The 18,445-nt window shown below is 40.4% G+C and overlaps 1 protein-coding gene across 3 annotated transcripts in view; it reads right to left on the bottom strand.

Moving 5' to 3' along the window:
* The window catches only part of thumpd1 (THUMP domain containing 1), a 74,333-nt gene that overhangs the window by 48,098 nt on the left and 7,790 nt on the right, over positions 1 to 18,445 (bottom strand). For 2 of the 3 annotated variants that reach the window (XM_072269003.1, XM_072269005.1), the window contains exons 4-5: positions 16,311 to 16,559; positions 10,574 to 13,282 (exon numbers count right to left, since the gene is read on the bottom strand). In XM_072269003.1, coding sequence (XP_072125104.1) covers positions 12,906 to 13,282; positions 16,311 to 16,559 — 626 coding nt within the window. In that variant the 3' untranslated portion in view covers positions 10,574 to 12,905. Of the gene's footprint in view, positions 1 to 10,573; positions 13,283 to 16,310; positions 16,560 to 18,445 lie in introns of those variants that run through there. The other variant, XM_072269004.1, reaches the window with a different exon arrangement.

Consider the following 18,445-nt stretch of genomic DNA (forward strand, 5'->3'; position numbering starts at 1 on the left):
AAAACTACAGCACAATACAGGCCCTTCGGCCCACAATGCTGTGCCGAAGAACATGTACTTACTTTAGAAATTACCTAGAGTTACCCATAGCCCTCCATCTTTCTAAGCTCCATGTACCAATCCAGGAGTCTCTGAAAAGATCTTATCGTATCTGCCTTTATCACCATTCCCAGCAGCCCATTCCACGCACTCTCTGTGTAAAAAACTTACCCCTGACATCTCCTCTGTACCTATTTCCAAGCACCTTAAAACTGTGCCCTCTCGTGATAGCCATTTCAGCCCCGGCAAAAAGCCTCTGACTATCCACACGATCAATGCCTCTCAGCATACTTTTCTTTGGAGCAGTGCCAGCTATTTTCATTTTATATTCGTGCAAGAACCCCACTTCAACATCGTTAACAAAAGACACAGACTCTGGCTTCCCCTGCACAGCAGAGTGGCAGGCTGGTTTTTACTGGGGTGAACAACATACAATAACTTTCTGGTGATATCTGAAATGTCAACACTATTTCTATTGTTGGGACTTTCCGAGCAAGAGAGCAGTATTACTGAGCAGCACAAGGCAAGGATAAATATATTTTTTAACTAAGACAGAATCAAAGACAAAGTCAAAATAAATTTATTATTAACGGACATATATGTCACAACAACCTACCTTGAAATGTATTTTTCCTGCAGGAAAAATTTAAAAAATACAATAGAATTTCTGAAAAACTGTACATAAGCAAAGACTGACAAATGGCTAAAGTGTAAAAGAAGAGAAAATGTGCAAAAAAAACCAGTAATACTAAGAACATGAATTGTAGAGCCCTTGAAAGTGAGTCTGTAAGTAGTGGAATCAGTTCAGCACTGTGGTGAGTGAAATTATCAGCTCTCCTGTAGAGTAGCAACTGGTGGTGTGGGAACTAAGGCTCCTGTTGGACAGTAGTGAGAAGAGAGCATGTCCTGTGTCATGAGAGTCCTTGATGATGGCAATGCTCCATTGTAAATGTGCTCAATGGTGAGGAAGGCTTTTCCTGTGACGGACCAGGCTGTATCCTCCAATTTCTGTGCTATTTTCTGCTTCTAAGCAATTAAGCATTTCCATCGTAGGCCATGATGCAACCAGTTAGGATACCCTCCACTGTACATCAATTTGTCAAAGCTTTAGATGATGTGATGGATCTATGCAAACTTATAAGAAAATAGAGGTGCTGTCGTGTCACTGTGGTAGCACTTACTTGCTGGTCCCAGGACAGATCCTCTTATATAATAACACTACTGACCCTCTCTGCCTCGGGTTCCTTCTTAAGGACTGTATCATGGATCTCTGGTTTCTTTCTCCTGGTAGTCAATGACCTGCTCTTTGGTTCTGCTGACTTTATACTTTATACTTTATTGTCACCAAACAATTGGTACTAGAATGTACAATCATCACAGCGATATTTGATTCTGCCCTTCACACTCCCTGGATTACAAATATTAAATATTAAAAATAGTTAAAATTAGTAAATATTAAAAATTGAAATTATAAATCATAAATAGAAAATAGAAAAATGGAAAGTAAGGTAGTGCAAAAAAAACCGAGAGGCAGATCCGGATATTTGGAGGGTATGGCCCAGATCCGGGTCAGGATCCGTTCAGCAGTCTTATCACAGTTGGAAAGAAGCTGTTCCCAAATCTGGCTGTACGAGTCTTCGAGCTCCTGATCGTTCTCCCAGAGGGAAGAGAGATGAAAAGTGTGTTAGCTGAGTGGGTCGTGTCCTTGATTATCCTGGTAGCACTGCTCCGACAGCGTGTAGTGTAAGATGAGTCCACAGAAGGAAGATTGGTTTGTGTGATGTGCTGCGCCGTGTTCACGATCTTCTGCAGCTTCTTTCAGTCTTGGACAGGACAACTTCCATACCAGGTTGTGATGCACCCTAGAAGAATGCTTTCTACGGTGCATCTATAAAAATTAGTGAGGGTTTTAGGGGACAGGCCAAATTTCTTTAGTTTTCTCAGTAAGTAAAGGTGCTGGTGGGCCTTCTTGGCAGTGAACTCTGCTTGGTTGGACCAAGTCAGGTCATTTGTGATATTGACCCTGAGGAACTTAAAGCTTTTGACCTGTTCCACTTGCGCACCACCGATGTAAATTGGGTCGTGCGGACTGCTACTCCTTCTGAAGTCAACAATCAATTCCTTCGTCTTGCTGACACTGAGGGACAGTTGTTGTTGTGGCACCATTCAACCAGATTTGCAACCTCCCTTGTGAATTAGATGTTATGGAGACTAGGGTGGAAAGTTCAGGCAAAGATCAGGTCAGTCATATCCTTACTGAATGGCAGACTTAAAGATCCTGAATTCACAGCTCCCTGGAGTACTGAGTTCCAAAAGTTCATGACCCACCTAGAGAAGAAACTCTTCCTTATTTTCATCTTCAAATTTATGAACACAAGAAAATCTGCAGATGCTGGATAATTCACGATCCTTTCCTCAGAGGCTGTGCCACCTAGAACTCAATTTCCATAAAGAGAAACAGCCCCTCACTACCTATGTTGTCAAGTCCCCATCGGACTCTCATCAAAACATAAGATCACCTTTAGTTCTTCTAAGCTCTTTGTGAAGAATTAATTGTTTTCTCAGCAGATACCCCTTCGTCCAGGAATCAGCCTGATGAACCTCCTCAGAACTGCCGCTTTGAATAAGGAGACAAAAACTGGACAGTTTCAGCAAGACTTTCCAACTTTTATTTCCGTATGCCTTTGCAATAAAAGCCAACTTTCCCAGTCTTCCTGCTCTTGCACGACACCTAAGTGTTTCAAGTAAAAAATACTCTTCCTTTTACAACAAATTATTCTGTAGATTACATTGAAATAATATGCAATTGTTTTCTCATCTTCTAAAGTGGATAATCTCGCATTTCCTTATATTCCATTTCACCTAAGTTATTTTTGCCCACTTGCTTCACCGGCAACAACCTAGCCACCATTAAGGACATATATACTCAAAGGTGCTAGATTAAGGCCAGCAACATCATGAAGAATTCCAACCACTCTGCTCACGGATTGTTTCTCCCACTCTCATCAGCAAGGAGGCTACAAAGCATCTACACCAGGACCACCAGACTCAAAAAACAATTACTTTTCCCAAGCAGAAATGCTGATCAATACCTCCACCCACTAACCCACCCCATCACGCCCTCCCCACCACTAATTTAATAATTCCTGTCAGAGTTACCTTCTGCACAGACGCACTGTGCCTAGTGTCACATTATGAGCATATAATCCATCAATGTATATAAGCTATCTAATGTTTATATACTTACTGTGATTTTTTTATTGCTGTGTTCTTTATCTTGGTGTATTTTTTTGTGCTGTTTCGGATCTGGAGTAACAATTATTTTGTTTTTCTTTACACTTGTGTACAGGAAATAACGTTAAGGACAATCCCTCTCACCCATTCCATGACATACCGGACAAACAGAAGAGCACCTTTAGTAACAGACTAATTCCACAAAGATGCACCACGAAATGCCACAGGAGATCCTTTCTCCCAGTGTCTATAAGACTCTGCAACTCCTCCTCCTTAAGTATACGATTATATGGTTTCATTGCACATCTGTATTTTGCACTTTTACTTTTTAATGCACATTTTGTATTTTTTCTTACCTCAATGCTTACATTTTGTATTTTAAAGTATATATTTCTGACTGAACAATCTTGCAACAATAATTTCCTTCTGGATAAATAAAGTTTTATCTTATCTTATTAAGTAATAATGAATCTTAATTGAATCTTGAATCCTTAAACTACTTATAGTCCTTTCAAGGTTCTGCATCCTCAGAGAAGCGTTAGCACAGTCACCACCCCATTTACACCAATAATATTAATCTCCACGGACAGTGTCCAAGTTCTCAGTGAAATAAAATGTGTCATGTTATTGTAACATTACACTCTAAACATGAACAGAGCTTGATAGTGTTGCTTGGTAACGTGAGCCCAGAAGCCAAGTCTTAAAAGAACGGCGGTGCTTGAAAGATATCTGTCAAACCTAAATGCTCCCCAGTGATTGTTCAAGAGGCTTCAGGCATTTATTGTACAGCAGCTAGGATCACTCACCAACCTAAAGGGAAATAACAAACATTATTGCCAGAAAACCTAGTCATGATGTTTCATTATATCCTTCAGAGAAAATAGTAAAGTTTTCAGTGAAGTGCAGCCAATAATCACTGCATCTTTATTCAGTGTGTGATATTGGAAAGCTGTGAGCCTTTGCACACCTTATTCTCCGATTGCCCAAAGGAAAATAAGATTGCAATCTCAATCAACTTGGTCTTGCAACTCAGGGGTTCTGATGTTTGTCATGAGTCAGACCATTTGATAAATCTACTCAACAAACACAAAGTGCTGGAGGAACTCAGCAGGCCGGGCAGCTTCTATGGAAAAAATGTACAGTTGACACTTCAGGCCCAAAGCGTCGACTGTACTTCTTTCCATAGGTGCTGCCTGGCCTACTGAGTGCTTCCAGCATTTTGTGTGCGTTGCTCGGATTTCCAGCATCTGCAGGTTTTCTCTTGTTTGTGATTTGATAAATCTACTGTTTGGAGGAAGTGGTACAATTACAATGTACATTTGCATCAGAAAGGTTTCAAAGGTTAGGGGGCAGATGCAGGCAAATGAGGTCAGCATAGATTGGCATTCTGGTCAGTGTGGACAAGTTGGCCCGAAGGGCCTGTTTCTGAGCTGGGTTAACTATGGATCTGAGCAGCATTGTATGTGGCAAACTGATACTTGGCTGCTGTATGGTGTCTGGACTGTGTGCGCTCCATTGCCAAGTGTACGCACTTGATGTGAACTGGGCAAGTTATCTAAGCACTCAAATACTAATTGATCAGTCCAAACCAACACCACATGCTGACAAGTAGAATCCATTAAGCGCTGTGGAACTTCCACTAATGCTATTCTTGGCTCTGATGCAAAACATGTCTCATCCAGAAAAACCCAAGGGTGTCAAATTTAATCTCCAAAACAATCCATCAGCAATGTATTCATTGGTGCTGTCAGTGGCTCATGAGGTGCATACACTGTTTGATGTGGTACACTGCTATACTGATTAGAGAGATCCTTGATCTGCAATGAGTTAGATGGTCTAATCCAAGATCACTATAGAGCTACCACCATCAGTTATAGTTATAGCCACCATGTTAGAGATTGTTGTTCATGATGACCTTCTACTGACACCCACTGGAAAGTGCACAGAATTTGTTCAGACACTAATGCTCACTGTCTGTGTGTTGTACCCTCACCTCTGAGATAACTGGGGATAACTTCACTCAACTTCACTTTCCCTATCACTGAACTGTTTCCACAACCTATGGACTCACTTTCAAGAACTCATCTCATGTCCTCAATATCTATTACTTACTTATTTTTTATTATTATTAATATGTTTTACTTTTCTATTTGCAGTTTGTCTTTTGCACATTGGTCATTTGCCCATCTTGTTGGGTGTGGTCTTTTATTGATTCTATTGTGTTTCTTGGGTTTACTGTATATGTCCACAAGAAATTGAATCTCAGGGTTGAATATGGTGCCATATATGCACTTTGATAATAAATTTACTTTGAACTTTGAGTAGGGGAGCTCAGGGTTCAGCTGTACATTGCTGACATCAGCACAAAATTTAAAGCTGACACTTTAGTACAATATCAAAGGAGTGTCGGACAGTTGGAAGTGGAATCCGTTTTGGATTTACATTCTACACTATTTCAAAGAAAAGGGAGCTATTCCTGGTCACTATCCCTCAGAGTTAATTATTGACTATAGAAGGAGGAAATCCAAGGTCCATGAACTAGGGGATTGGAGGTGGAAAGGGTCAGTGACTTTAAATTCCTTGAACCTGTCATATCAGAGAATCTGTCCTGGGACCAGCTCGTAAGTGTCATCAGAGACATGACAGTGCTTCCACTTTCTTAGAAGTTTGCACAGATAGCAAGTAAGGTGAAAGTAAATCCAAAGGGTTTCTACAGTTATATAAATAGCAAAAGGATAGTGAGGGATAAAATTGGTCCCTTAGAGAATCAAAGTGGACGGCTATGTGCAGAGCCAAAAGAGATGGGGGAGGTTTTGAACTATTCCTTTTCTTCGGTATTCACTAAGGAGAAGGATATTGAATTGTGTAAGGTAAAGGAAACAAGAAGGAAAGTAGTTATGGAAAGTATGACAATTAAAGAAGAGGAAGTACTGGCACTTTTAAGGAATATAAAAGTGGTTAAGTCCTGGGTCTGGACAAGATATTCCCTAGGACCATGGGGGAAGTTAGTGTGGAAATAGCAGGGGCTCTGACAGAAATATTTCAAATGTCATTAGAAACAGGGATGGTGCCGGAGAATTGGCGTATTGCTCATGTGGTTCCATTGTTTAAAAAGGGTTCTAAGAGTAAACCTAGCAATTATCGGCCTGTGAGTTTGACGTCAGTGGTGGGTAAATTGATGGAAAGTATTCTTAGAGATGGTATATATAATCATCTGGATAGACAGGGTCTGATTAGGAACAGTCAATATGGATTTGTGCATGGAAGGTCATGTTTGACAAACCTTATTGAATTTTTTGATGAGGTTACTAGGAAAGTTGACGAGGGTACAGCGGTGGATGTTGTCTATATGGACTTCAGTAAGGCCTTTGACAAGGTTCCACACGTAAGGTTAGTTAGGAAGGTTCAATCGTTAGGCATTAATATGGAAGTAGTAAAATGGATTCAGCAGTGGCTGGATGGGAGATGCCAGAGAGTAGTGGTGGATAACTGTGTGTCAGATTGGAGGACAGTGTGTAGTGGTGTGCTTCAGGGATCTGTACTGGGTCCAATGTTGTTTGTTATATATATTAATGATCTGGATGATGGGGTGGTAAATTGGATTAGTAAGTATGCAGATAATACTAAGATAGGTGGTGTTGTGGATAATGAAGTAGGTTTTCAAAGCTTGCAGAGAGATTTAAGCCAGTTAGAAGAGTGGGCTGAAAGATGGCAGATAGAGTTTAATGCTGAAAAATGTGAGGTGTTACATTTTGGTAGGACTAATCAAAATAGGACATACATGGTAAATGGTAGGGCATTGAAGAATGCTGTAGAACAGAGGGATCTAGGAATAATGGTGCAAAGTTCCCTGAAGGTGGAATCTCATCTGGATAGGGTGGTGAAGAAAGCTTTTGGTATGCTGGCCTTTATTGAGTATAGGAGTTGGGGTGTAATGTTGAAATTGTATAAGGCATTGGTAAGGCCAAATTTGAAGCATTGTGTACAGTTCTGGTCACCGAATTATAGGAAAAATGTCAATAAGATTGAGAGAGTACAGAGGAGGTTTACTAAAAAATGTTGCCTGGGTTTCATCTACTAAGTTACAGAGAAAGGTTGAACAAGTTAGGTCTTTATTCTTTGGAGCGTAGAAGGTTGAGAGGGGACTTGATAGAGGTGTTTAAAATTATGATTGATAGAGTTGACGTGGATAGGCTTTTTCCATTGAGAGTGGGGGAGATTCAAACAAGAGGACATGAGTTGAGAGTAAAGGGCAAAAGTTTAGGGGTAACATGAGGGGGAACTTCTTTACTCAGAGACTGGTGGCTGTGTGGAATGAGCTTCCAGTAGAAGTGATTGAGGCAGGTTGGATGTTGTCATTTGAAGTTAAATTGGATAGATAGATATATGGGCAGGAAGGGAATGGAGGGTTATGGACCGAGTGCAGGTCAGTGGGACTAGGTGAGAGTAGGAGTTCGGCACAGACTAGAAGGGCCGAGATAGCCTGTTTCTGTGCTGTAATTGTTATATGGTTATATGGTTGTTATATGTCATCTAAAACTCCAACAAACTTCTATAGATATACAGTGGAGAGCATTCTGACTGGTTGCAACCCTGCATGGTATGGAAACACCAATGACCAAGAATGGAAAAGCCTACAAAAAGTGGTGGACACAGCCAATTTCATCACAGGCAAAGCCCTCCTAACAACTGAGCACATCTACAAGGAGCGCTACCACAAGAAAGCAGCATCCATCGTCAAGGACCTCACCATCAAGGCCTCACCTTCAACCATCAGGCTCTTGAACCAACCTGGATAACTTCACTCAGCTCAACTCCAAACTGATTCACAACCTATGGACTCATTTTCAAGGACTCTACAGCTCATGTTCTCAGTATTATTTATTATTATTTTTAGTTTTTTGTATTTGCACAGTTCGTCTTCTTTTGAACATTGGCCATTTGTCAGTCTTTGTGTGTAGCTTTTCATTGATTCTATTGTATTTCTTTGTTCTACTGTGAACGTCTTCATAAAATTGAATTTCAAAGTAGTATATGGTGACAGATACGTACTTTGATAATAAATTTACTTTGTTTTTTTTTGACTTAGTAAGCAGACAAATTATGTGATTATTCTCTCCCCAGTTTGTGGGGCATGTGTGTACACATTTGCTGCCAAGTTTCTACATTAGAACAGTGACTACATTTGAAAACTACTTCCTTAGTTGTTAAACACTTTGAAGTGTAACAACTAGGAAAGATATGGTAGAAATATAGTTTTTTTTAAAAACAACAGAACCAGGCACAGAGGTGATGCTTCAACTCAAAGCCTGTCAAAATTTACTAGTTTAACTTTACACAGAATTATTTCAAGGGGATCTTGGGAAGAGGAAGAACATTCCCTCCCTTTTCAAAGAAGAAACAGAAGTAAATTAACCCGTCGTATATTGGGGAACTGCTTCCTTGAGCACCTCCTCTCCATCCAGCAAATGTGAAACTTCCTAATTCTGGCTCCCATTCCCATTCTGACATGTCAGTCTATGGCCTCTTCTTGTGCCAAGATGAGGCCACCCTCAGGGTCGTGGAGCAACACCTCATGTCCTATTTGGGTAGCCTCCTACATGATGGCATAAATATCAATTTCTCCTTCAGATAAAAAAAACTTCCCTTCCCCTCCCCTCTATTCCCCACTCTAGCCTTTTACCTCGTCTCACCTGCCTATCAGGTCCCCAGGGTCCCCTCCTCCTCTTTCTCCTATGGTCCACTCTCCTCTCCGATCAGATTCCTTCTTCTCTGGCCCTATACCTTTCCCACCCACCGGGTTTCACCCATCACCTTGCAACTGGTGATGGGCAGATGGTGGCCAGGAAGAGAATGGGGACAAGGTTGGGGCGGGAAAGTGGGTTATCAGAAATTGCACAATATTTGCAAATAGGTATGCTTGAGGTCAGGCCAGACAAATGTTTTTATAACTAATGCCTTGCTTTACAACGTTGCTGTTGTTCTGATGACTGATGGGAACTGAATATTATATGGAAGGTTGGATGGGGTACATTTACATCCTCTAGTTTACAAGAAGTTCAGACATGTTGGGTGTAAATGGATACTTTCTTTTGTGGGGAAATCTGGGATTGGGGTCAATGTTTCAAATTAAGTGGTTGCCCATTAAAAATAACATCTTTTCCTGTCAGAGGGTCACTAATTTCTTCAACATTTATCCTCAAAGAGCAATACAAGCAGTCTTTGTGCACAGGTAGGCAGATTCATAAGAAAAGTGATGAGAGGTTATCGAAGGTAGATGGGAACACAAAGCTGAAGTTACAATCAATCATTATTTTATTAAAAGGTCATGGTGTCCCAAAGAAGGGTCTTGGCCCAAAACATCGACTGTTTGTTCATCTCCATACACACTGTCTGACCTGCTGAATTCCTCCAGCATTTCTTGTGTTATTTTAGCCATGCGCTCTTCTCACTACTACTACTACAGGGCAGGAGCTACAGAAGGCTTAGTCATAGTCATACTTTACTGATCCTGGGGGAAATTGATTTTCATTACAGTTGCACCATAAATAATAAATAGTAATAAAACCATAAATAGTTAAATATTAATATGTAAATTATGCCAAGAAATAAGTCCAGGACCAGCCTATTGGCTCAGGGTGTCTGATCCTCCAAGGGAGGAGTTGTAAAGTTTGACAGCCACAGGCAGGAATGACTTCCTATGATGCTCTGTGTTGCATCTCTGTGGAATGAGTCTCTGGCTGAATGTACTCCTGTGCCCACCCAGTACATTATGTAGTGGATGGGAGACATTGTCCAAGATGGCACACAACTTGAACAGCATCCTCTTTTCAGACACCACCGTCAAAGTCCAGTTCCATCCCCACAACATCACTGGCCTTATGAATGAGTTTGTTGATTCTGTTGGTGTCTGCTACCCTCAGCCTGCCGCCCCAGCACACAACAGCAAACATGATAGCACTGGCCACCACAGACTCATAGAACATCCTCAGCATCGTCTGGCAGATGTTAAGGGACCTCAGTCTCCTCAGGAAATAGAGACGGCTCTGACCCTTCTTGTAGACAGACTCAGTGTTCTTCGACCAGTCCAGTTTATTGTCAATTCGTATCCCCAGGTATTTGTAATCCTCCACCATGTCCACACTGACCCCCGGATGGAAACAGGGGTCACCAGTACCTTGGCTACCAGTACCGATATCTTAGGTCTCACAACACCAAATTCAGGAACAGTTCTTAACCTACAACTCAGACCGGATTCTACAGACTCATTTTGAGACAATTTGTAACACATATTCTTAGAACTTCCTTTATTTGCAGAGTTTTTGTTTTGTACATTGGTTGTTTGTCAGTCTTTGTTTATGTATAGTTTTGCATAGATTGCATTTGATTTTTACTGTATGTGCTTACAAGAAAATGAATCTCAAGGTAGTATATGGTAACATATACACTTTGGTCATAGAGTTGCTTTGAAATTTGAGTGTCAAGTGGCCTACTCCTGATCCTAATTTAGCTATCTGGACAAACGTATCCAGGGCACAGCACTCTAAACTCTCATTAGGCAGGAGAGAACACAAAGGGATTGAGGCTGGGAGACGATCGTGACTCAGACAGACATAAAATGGACAGGCAATTCTGCAGCAACACTACCCAGACGACAACAGGACCTGTCTACGGATGCCATGTTAAAGTAAGGAATCAAAATACGATGGAAGTCCTCCGGCTCAGTTTGTCTGTAGTTAGATTAGGTTCTAATTTTATAGTGAGCAGATTTTTAATCCCTATCCTATGAGTGAACAAAACGTAATGCTTAAATAAAACCTTCAGGTTTTTATCATCCAATAAAATCCACATTTCTGAACTGTGGTTTAAAAAATACAACTAGCAACATAAATGAATAAGGAACAGTGTTAACAGCATGACAGCAACAATAACACTTAACAATCGTTACAGCTGTTGAATTTGAGATCTGTGATGCCAGGCACAGGTCCAATGACCTCAGGACAGCACATTGAACAAGGAGACAAACCACATGTGCAATTAGACATCTGGTGCAAACCATGGAACACATCACCTCCAATTATCTTCTAGTCTTCTACTGGTGGTGGAAAGACTGTCCACCAATTTACCATTCAAACAAAGAGCTACTGCAGCTATCAGACCAAAATGTCACTTTCAAATAGTTCACATGGTATGCAAAATTGAAGCACATGGAATCAGGGTTAAGGTACTGACATGGCTCATAATATGATTAGAGCTTCTTTGTTACCTTTAACATTTTAAATTAAGTTATCAAAAGGTTTATTAATAGAAGTAATGACTGTTCTTATGTTGAGACTTAAAAGCCATCACTTGCTGAGATTGAAAACCCAAGTGGATGTGGACAGGATGTTTCCTATAGTGTGGGAGTCTGGGACCAGACAGCACAGATCAGAATGCAAGGCTGCCCCTTTAGAACAGAGATAAAAAGGAATTTCTTTAGTCAAAGGCTGGTGAATCTGTGGAATTCATTGCCACCAACAGCTGAGGAGGCCAAGTCATTGGGTATATTGATTAGTAAGGACATTAATGTTTATAGGGAAAAGACAGGAGAATGAGGTCGAGAGGAGAAATAAATCAGCCGTGAAGGAATGGTGGAGCAGACTCAATTGGTCAGATGGCCTAAGTTTGCTCCTATGTCTTAAGGTCTTAGCATTTTTTTCCCATTCCAACCAAAGTTAAATGTGCCCTTTTTTGTTGATTCATGTGTTGTTGTTAGCTAGGCATTGTTACTGAATCTGAGTGGCTTAATCAACTATTTCACAAAGCAGTTTAGAGTTAACCATATTCTTCTTGGCCCTAAGCTATAAAGGGGTTCAGAACACAGAAGGGAAACGTTTCCAAACAGCGAATCCATTGAACTTTTGCAATAATTCATTTTTGACCAGAATTTAAGTTTGAAAATTAACTAAATATCTGCTGCCTGCTGGGTCTCAACATTGATTCCATATCATTATTCCAGACTTCTGGACTGCTGGTTTGATAACCTCTGAATCTCCAAAGTGTCACAACTTGCATCCAAAAGAAATTGTTTACACAGTGACATTCACAGACACAGGATATTGGAACACAGCTGTGAGTTTAATATGCTAGATATCTAGAAATCCAACCACTCAAAAGACAATTTCCATCTCCCCAATGGAGCATAAACGCCATGCAACCATACTCTATAAATGTGGAGTCTGTTCTCTGATCTAGCTGAGAATGACAATGACATTAAAACAGAGGGTATCTATGTCCAGATCATTCCAAATTATCATACTAAAATAAACAGAGGTAAAACAATGCAATCAACATTTTAATTGAAGCCCATCTTCAACAATTTTCAATTTAATAAATGATCCAAATATCTATTTTGAAAAAAGCAGGAAGATTTGTTTTTAAACAGGAACAACTTGTAGCAGGTCTGAAGACAAGATAAACCACCACATCATCTTTGCAAAGTTAAACTTTCCTCCTTGCTCCTTTATAACATGTGAAGACTTCAATGAAGTAGTCAGATGCAAAATGCTTAACAGATGCAAACATGGAACTTAGAAAAGATTTGCTGTCCAAAAATTACAAAAACGTTTGTACAACAGTCACAATCCGGTGAACTACGATTCAAACTGGTTATTTTCGCTGTAAATGCTGGTTTCCTTTCCAGCTCCTTGTTCTCCACTTTTCTGCTCTTGAAACACACCTGTACCCACAAAAGGTGGCTCCATTTCCTTTCCATCTTCTTCAGCTTTCTTGGCGAGTAGCTGCTCTTTTGAACTTACACAGCCATCATTCTCAGTGGGAGAACAGGTGTTTCTTTTCGATTTCTCTTCTGTGTCACTTTTTGTTACCTCTTGCAGGTTGTACTTACGGAAAAGTATATAGTCCTGGACTACACTTACACAGCACACGCTTTTTATTATCTCCACAATGATGGTGTATTCAGGAAAACTAAGATCCACTTTGTTTTCAGCATTCAAATTTACCACTATTCCTGAAAAATGAGGAGCAAAATTAGTACTCCTGCCAGACAAAAAGACACCTACAGCTCTCTACAAATTACAATTTTTAGAACAGTGATTTATAAAGCACATTAACCCAGCAAAGAAGTCCCAAGCCATGTCACATGGATGTCAATATGGAGTTGCTGTCTTACAGTTCCAGAGACCCAAGTTCAATCCTGACCTCTGAAACTATCCATATGAAGTTTACGCATTCTCCCTGTGACTGTGTGGATTTCCAGGGAAATTACTAGGGAATTAGAACGTTCTAGTCATATGTACATCAAAAAGAAGTGAAATGTGTCATTCGCTTCAATAACCAAAACAGTCCAGGGATGTGCTGGGGGCAGTCTGCAGGTGCTGCCAGCACAGCACGCCTACAACTCACTAACCCCAAACAGTAAGTCTATTGAAATCTGGGAGAAAACTGGAGCACCAAGAAACCCATGCATTCATGGGGAGAATGTGCAAATTCTTCAGTCAGCAGCAAGAATTGAACCAGGATCTTCTGATCACTGACACTGCAAAGTATGACGCTAACCACTAGCTCTTTGGACCGCTAGAGGAAACTGGAGCACTCAGAGGAAACTCAGGCGGACCATGGAGGGAATGTACACACTCCTTAATGATGGCACCAGAACTGAACTCCAGAACACCCTGCGCTATAATGGCATTACGTTAACCGCTAAGTTATTCCCACAGTAAATTTAAGTCGGGGAATTTTTTAAAAAAACGTTTTTCCCTGAAAAGTGATACTTTGTTGAATGACGTATGATTAGGCTTTCAAAATTTGCACTCTGCCACAATTACAATCACATTTTTGAAATATTTAAAATAATTACATTGATATGTACTACACCTCCCCAAATATAATCTCTTAAAAGTTAGATTGCATTTTTCCTTAATATGTTTGCTGCCATCTTAATTTTATGTGCATGTAAATGATAGTTTGCAACCTATAAAATGGTTAGAAAAGAGCATGAGAAGGAATACTCTGTACCAGCACTGGCGCTAGGTTATTGGACCAACAATGTAGAGATCAGAACTCACACTGTACCGTGGCACCTGTGAAACTTAATAATTTGGAACTTTAAAAAAAGTCAAAGCAACACTGACCACAAAGCCACAGGACTGTCTTAAGAATCACATTTGGCCAAGTAATATTCTTCCAGGAAGAAATCTGCTTCCATAGGTTTCCACACACACCAATGTAGTCAACTCTACATTGACTATCCCAAATAGCCCAACAAGCAATTGAGTTCAAGGATCTCATTATGAACAAGCAATACAAATTGTTCTTGCAAGCAATGCCCAGGTACTGAAGTATGAATAAATAAAAACTATTGAGAGATTACAATGCTGCAGAGAAAGGTTCTGTTCTCAACATTTCCAGTACATCTTATTTGTGTAAAGTTAAGAGACAGAGGTGCAATCACACTGTTACAACTAATCTGTAAGCCAAGAACTGATAGGAAGGATATTAAGAAGCAAGGTCTGGGGAAAATGCAGAGGATGTGCCAAAGTAATGGGAAACTTTAACTATCCAAATAAAAACTAGGACAGTAAGAGCTGGGAGAAGCTTCTGAAGTATGTTCAACAGAACTCTTTTCATTGTAACTTTTCCGGCACAAGGTACTAATAGACTTGGTTCTGGGAAATGAGCCAGACCAACCAGAGCAATTGCCAGTGGGTCAACATCTAGGAAACAGAATTATAAGATTTAGACAGCTATGGAAGAGGATATAGAAGACTCCAAGGTAAACTTGTGAATTGGAGAAGGGCCAATTTCAATAGGACAGGAACAAGTCTGGCTTTGGTGAACAGGAATCAAATGTTTGGCAGGGAAAACTGTAGTTTCACAATGGGAGGCTTTTCAAGTGGAAATGTTTCAGTTACAGTCTAGATAAATTCTCATGAAGGATAGAAGTAGGAAAATTAAAATCTGTGCTCCCTGCATGTCCAGAAAGGCAGGGGTACACTGAGCAGGAAGAACATGTGAAAAGTGCCATGTTTTTATACATGCGAGAAGCAGAATGATCACAAAAGTTAAGTAAAAATGGAAATAAAGAGAGCCAGAGAACACACAAGAAGATTTATACAGAAGGGATTCCAGAGTATTCCCTAGGCACAGGTACCAGAAAAAGGCTCTTAAAAGAGCGATGAAGCCTATCAGAGATTAGAAGGAGAACTTACTCATGGAGGAAGAGGGCAAAGCTGAGGTATTGAATGAGTAGTTAACATCAGTTTTAACTAAAGACGACATTGCTGAAGTCTCCAACAAAATAAGATGAAATTGAGATTCTGGATGGCCTAAAAAATATTAGGAAGCCCAGCTGCACTTAAAATGAATAAATCACCTTGCCCTGGGGGATGCATTCTACATTAATAAGGGAAGTACAAGAGGAAATTACAGAAGTCATGGCCATAAACTTCCAAACATTTCTTGATTCAGGAGAGACTGGATAAATAACAAATATTGTACTCTTGCTCACTGCAAGACAAACATAAATCTCTACGTTTAACTTCGGTGCCGAGGAAATTTCCGGAAAAAGTATTTTGGAGCTGAACTAATGGTTTAATCAGAGAAAGCCAATGTGAACTTGTAAGGGGAAATCACATCTAATTAACTTGATAGTGAGATAACTGAAGAGGAAGGGCAAGAAAAACATTATTCATAGGGCTGAAAAATAATTTTGTTACCGAGATTGAAGGCATGGAATAAAAGAGGCTGGATACATCAACATTGAGGAGGCTCCTACAAAGTAGAGAAGCAAACTTTGAATGCATGAATAGACCAATGAAAATACCAAAGCAGGTAAAAGGTTAAAAAGCAAAAGGAATGCATCTAGAACATTGCAATGGGTTAAGATTTATTTAAAAATAAAACTAAACATATTCAGACAATGCCTTTTACACAGACCTTCCAATATTATAAGGTTTATAACTTGTCTGCAAACATGGTTCCATTGTAAGATTCACCCTTGAAACAGGTGTGATATACAAACAAAAAATGACATTTACCTGCTAGCGCCTTGATGACATCATCTCTGTTCATGTGACTGTTATTCCTAGCTTTATAAACGATTTGGAAAGTGGCTTTTTTGGGAACTTTGAACCAGGGTTCCAGGAAAGTCTCAAAGTACTTTGGGATCTCCTCCATGAAAGCCTTGCATGACCCCGACACCGGCAACATCCGCAAAATAGCTCGGGTTTTCTTCTTCTTGGTTGTATGCAGATCCTTCAAAATGTGATGAACTAGCTTGTCCGGTTCTGTTTTTGAGCGAGGGAAAAAAGAGGGTGTATTTAGATTCACAAAAATTACTGAGCTCATGCATTCACATTACATAAATTGGCAAGAATTCCTACCTGTCCGAAGTGTTGACTTCAAGTAAATTACATGCTAGTCAAGTGTAGACCTTATATTTCTGCCTTACACACTTCCAACAGAATATTTGGAGTCAGAAAGTTATGAATGCTGAACCCCAACAGATGCAAACAGAAGTACACTCAGAATGTAACACACAGAAAATGCTGAAGGAACACAGCAGGTCAGGCAGCCTCTACATAAAGGAATAAAGAGACTAGCTCACAGGGCACATTTAAAGGGGCAGTCCCAGAGAGAAAGTTCAAAAAAGTGGAACCAGCACCCAACCAGCAATTTTAAGACTTATGTTTGAAGTATGATCTCCACTTCTGAACTATGATCCCAATGAAATTACCAAAAAAAAAATTCAGAAGCAGGCTTCAATGCATATGTCATTGCATTATGTACTCAGGACATACAATGGAGGGCAGACTTTTGTTTGAAGCATTAGCTGAACATTCTCTTCTTTACCAAAGCCACCAACTACTGTGGTATTATTCAGAAATGCAAAGATACGATTGGTTTAGTTTTTCCATTAGCAGCACTTTTCTTTAGATCCTTTAATATTACAGCTCCAACATTATGTATCCAGGGTTCCCAACCTTTCGTAGACCCAGGCAATTTCTTCCAGTTTGTCTGCAAAACAGGCTATTCTTCTTTTCTCCGTCTCTTTTCAAGGTGGTTGGGGTCCTGTCAAGAGTCCGTGATCTATAGTTGCAGCTCAAACTACAGTTCTCCACGGGCCGCGAGTTCTTGTTCTCAGACTTGCATGTGGTCTGGTGTTTCAATATCTCCAGCTGCGGCTTGGTAGACATGTACCTTCGGGATGTGGCTGTCTGGACAACCCGGTTCTTTGCCAATGTCGCTCACTGAAGCATCGCAGGAAACTGAAACATCGAGGGAGCAGGCAGTGCGCAGTGCCGTCAGAAGGCGGCTCCTGCACTCATGTGATCCCTTCGCATGTGCACGCGCTCTCTCTCTGATGGTGAGAGCCTGTCGGTCGAGTCAGAAGACTCAGTGAGCCACACAGCAGATTGTAACACAAAACAGCAAGCTGCTGGTCTCCCACTCTCATCTGTTGTGGAAGCAAATACTCTCTCCCTTACTAGTGAGAGAAAGCCTGTCTGAGATACCAAAGTGTTGGGAAGGACTGTAGTTTTTGATTGACTCTAGATCAAGTTCTCTTTGGGGCTTTTGCTATTGCTTGCATGATGGGGGGAGGAAAGGGCAAAAATCAGTGCTTGTGTTGGGACAAATGGGGGAGGTGGAGGCTGATGCTTGTGCATGGGGGGGGGCTTTGGAATTCTGACATTTTCTGTCATTCACTCTTTAGGGTTTTTTTTTGTCTACAAAGAGCAAGAACTTCAGGAATTGCATACATTTTCTGATATTAAATTGAACCATTGATCCAGGGACCCCTGCCATTAACAAAGGGGTCTATGGACCCCAGGTTGGGAACCCCTGATATGTAGAGCTACATGTGCTGTGTCTTAATGTATGCACCATGAACTCCACTTCTGAACTATAATCCCAATGAAATTACAAAAAACAAATTCCAGAAACAGGCTTCAATTCATGTTATTACATTGTGTACTCAGTACATACCGATTCCAACCCATGCACTTAATTACATCACTGAGATTGACACATTAAGTTCATCTGTTCAGTTTCTGTCTTCCATTTCCAACTAACTCCATCCACAAAATCTTTTTTCTACTGACTGATGTTGTTCTCGCTTTTTTTGCCTCCTTATTAATTGATATTATAGTGGCTCCCACTCCCATATAAAACA

This window comes from Mobula birostris, chromosome 9 (genome assembly GCF_030028105.1).
Source record: "Mobula birostris isolate sMobBir1 chromosome 9, sMobBir1.hap1, whole genome shotgun sequence".
NCBI lineage: Eukaryota > Metazoa > Chordata > Chondrichthyes > Myliobatiformes > Myliobatidae > Mobula > Mobula birostris.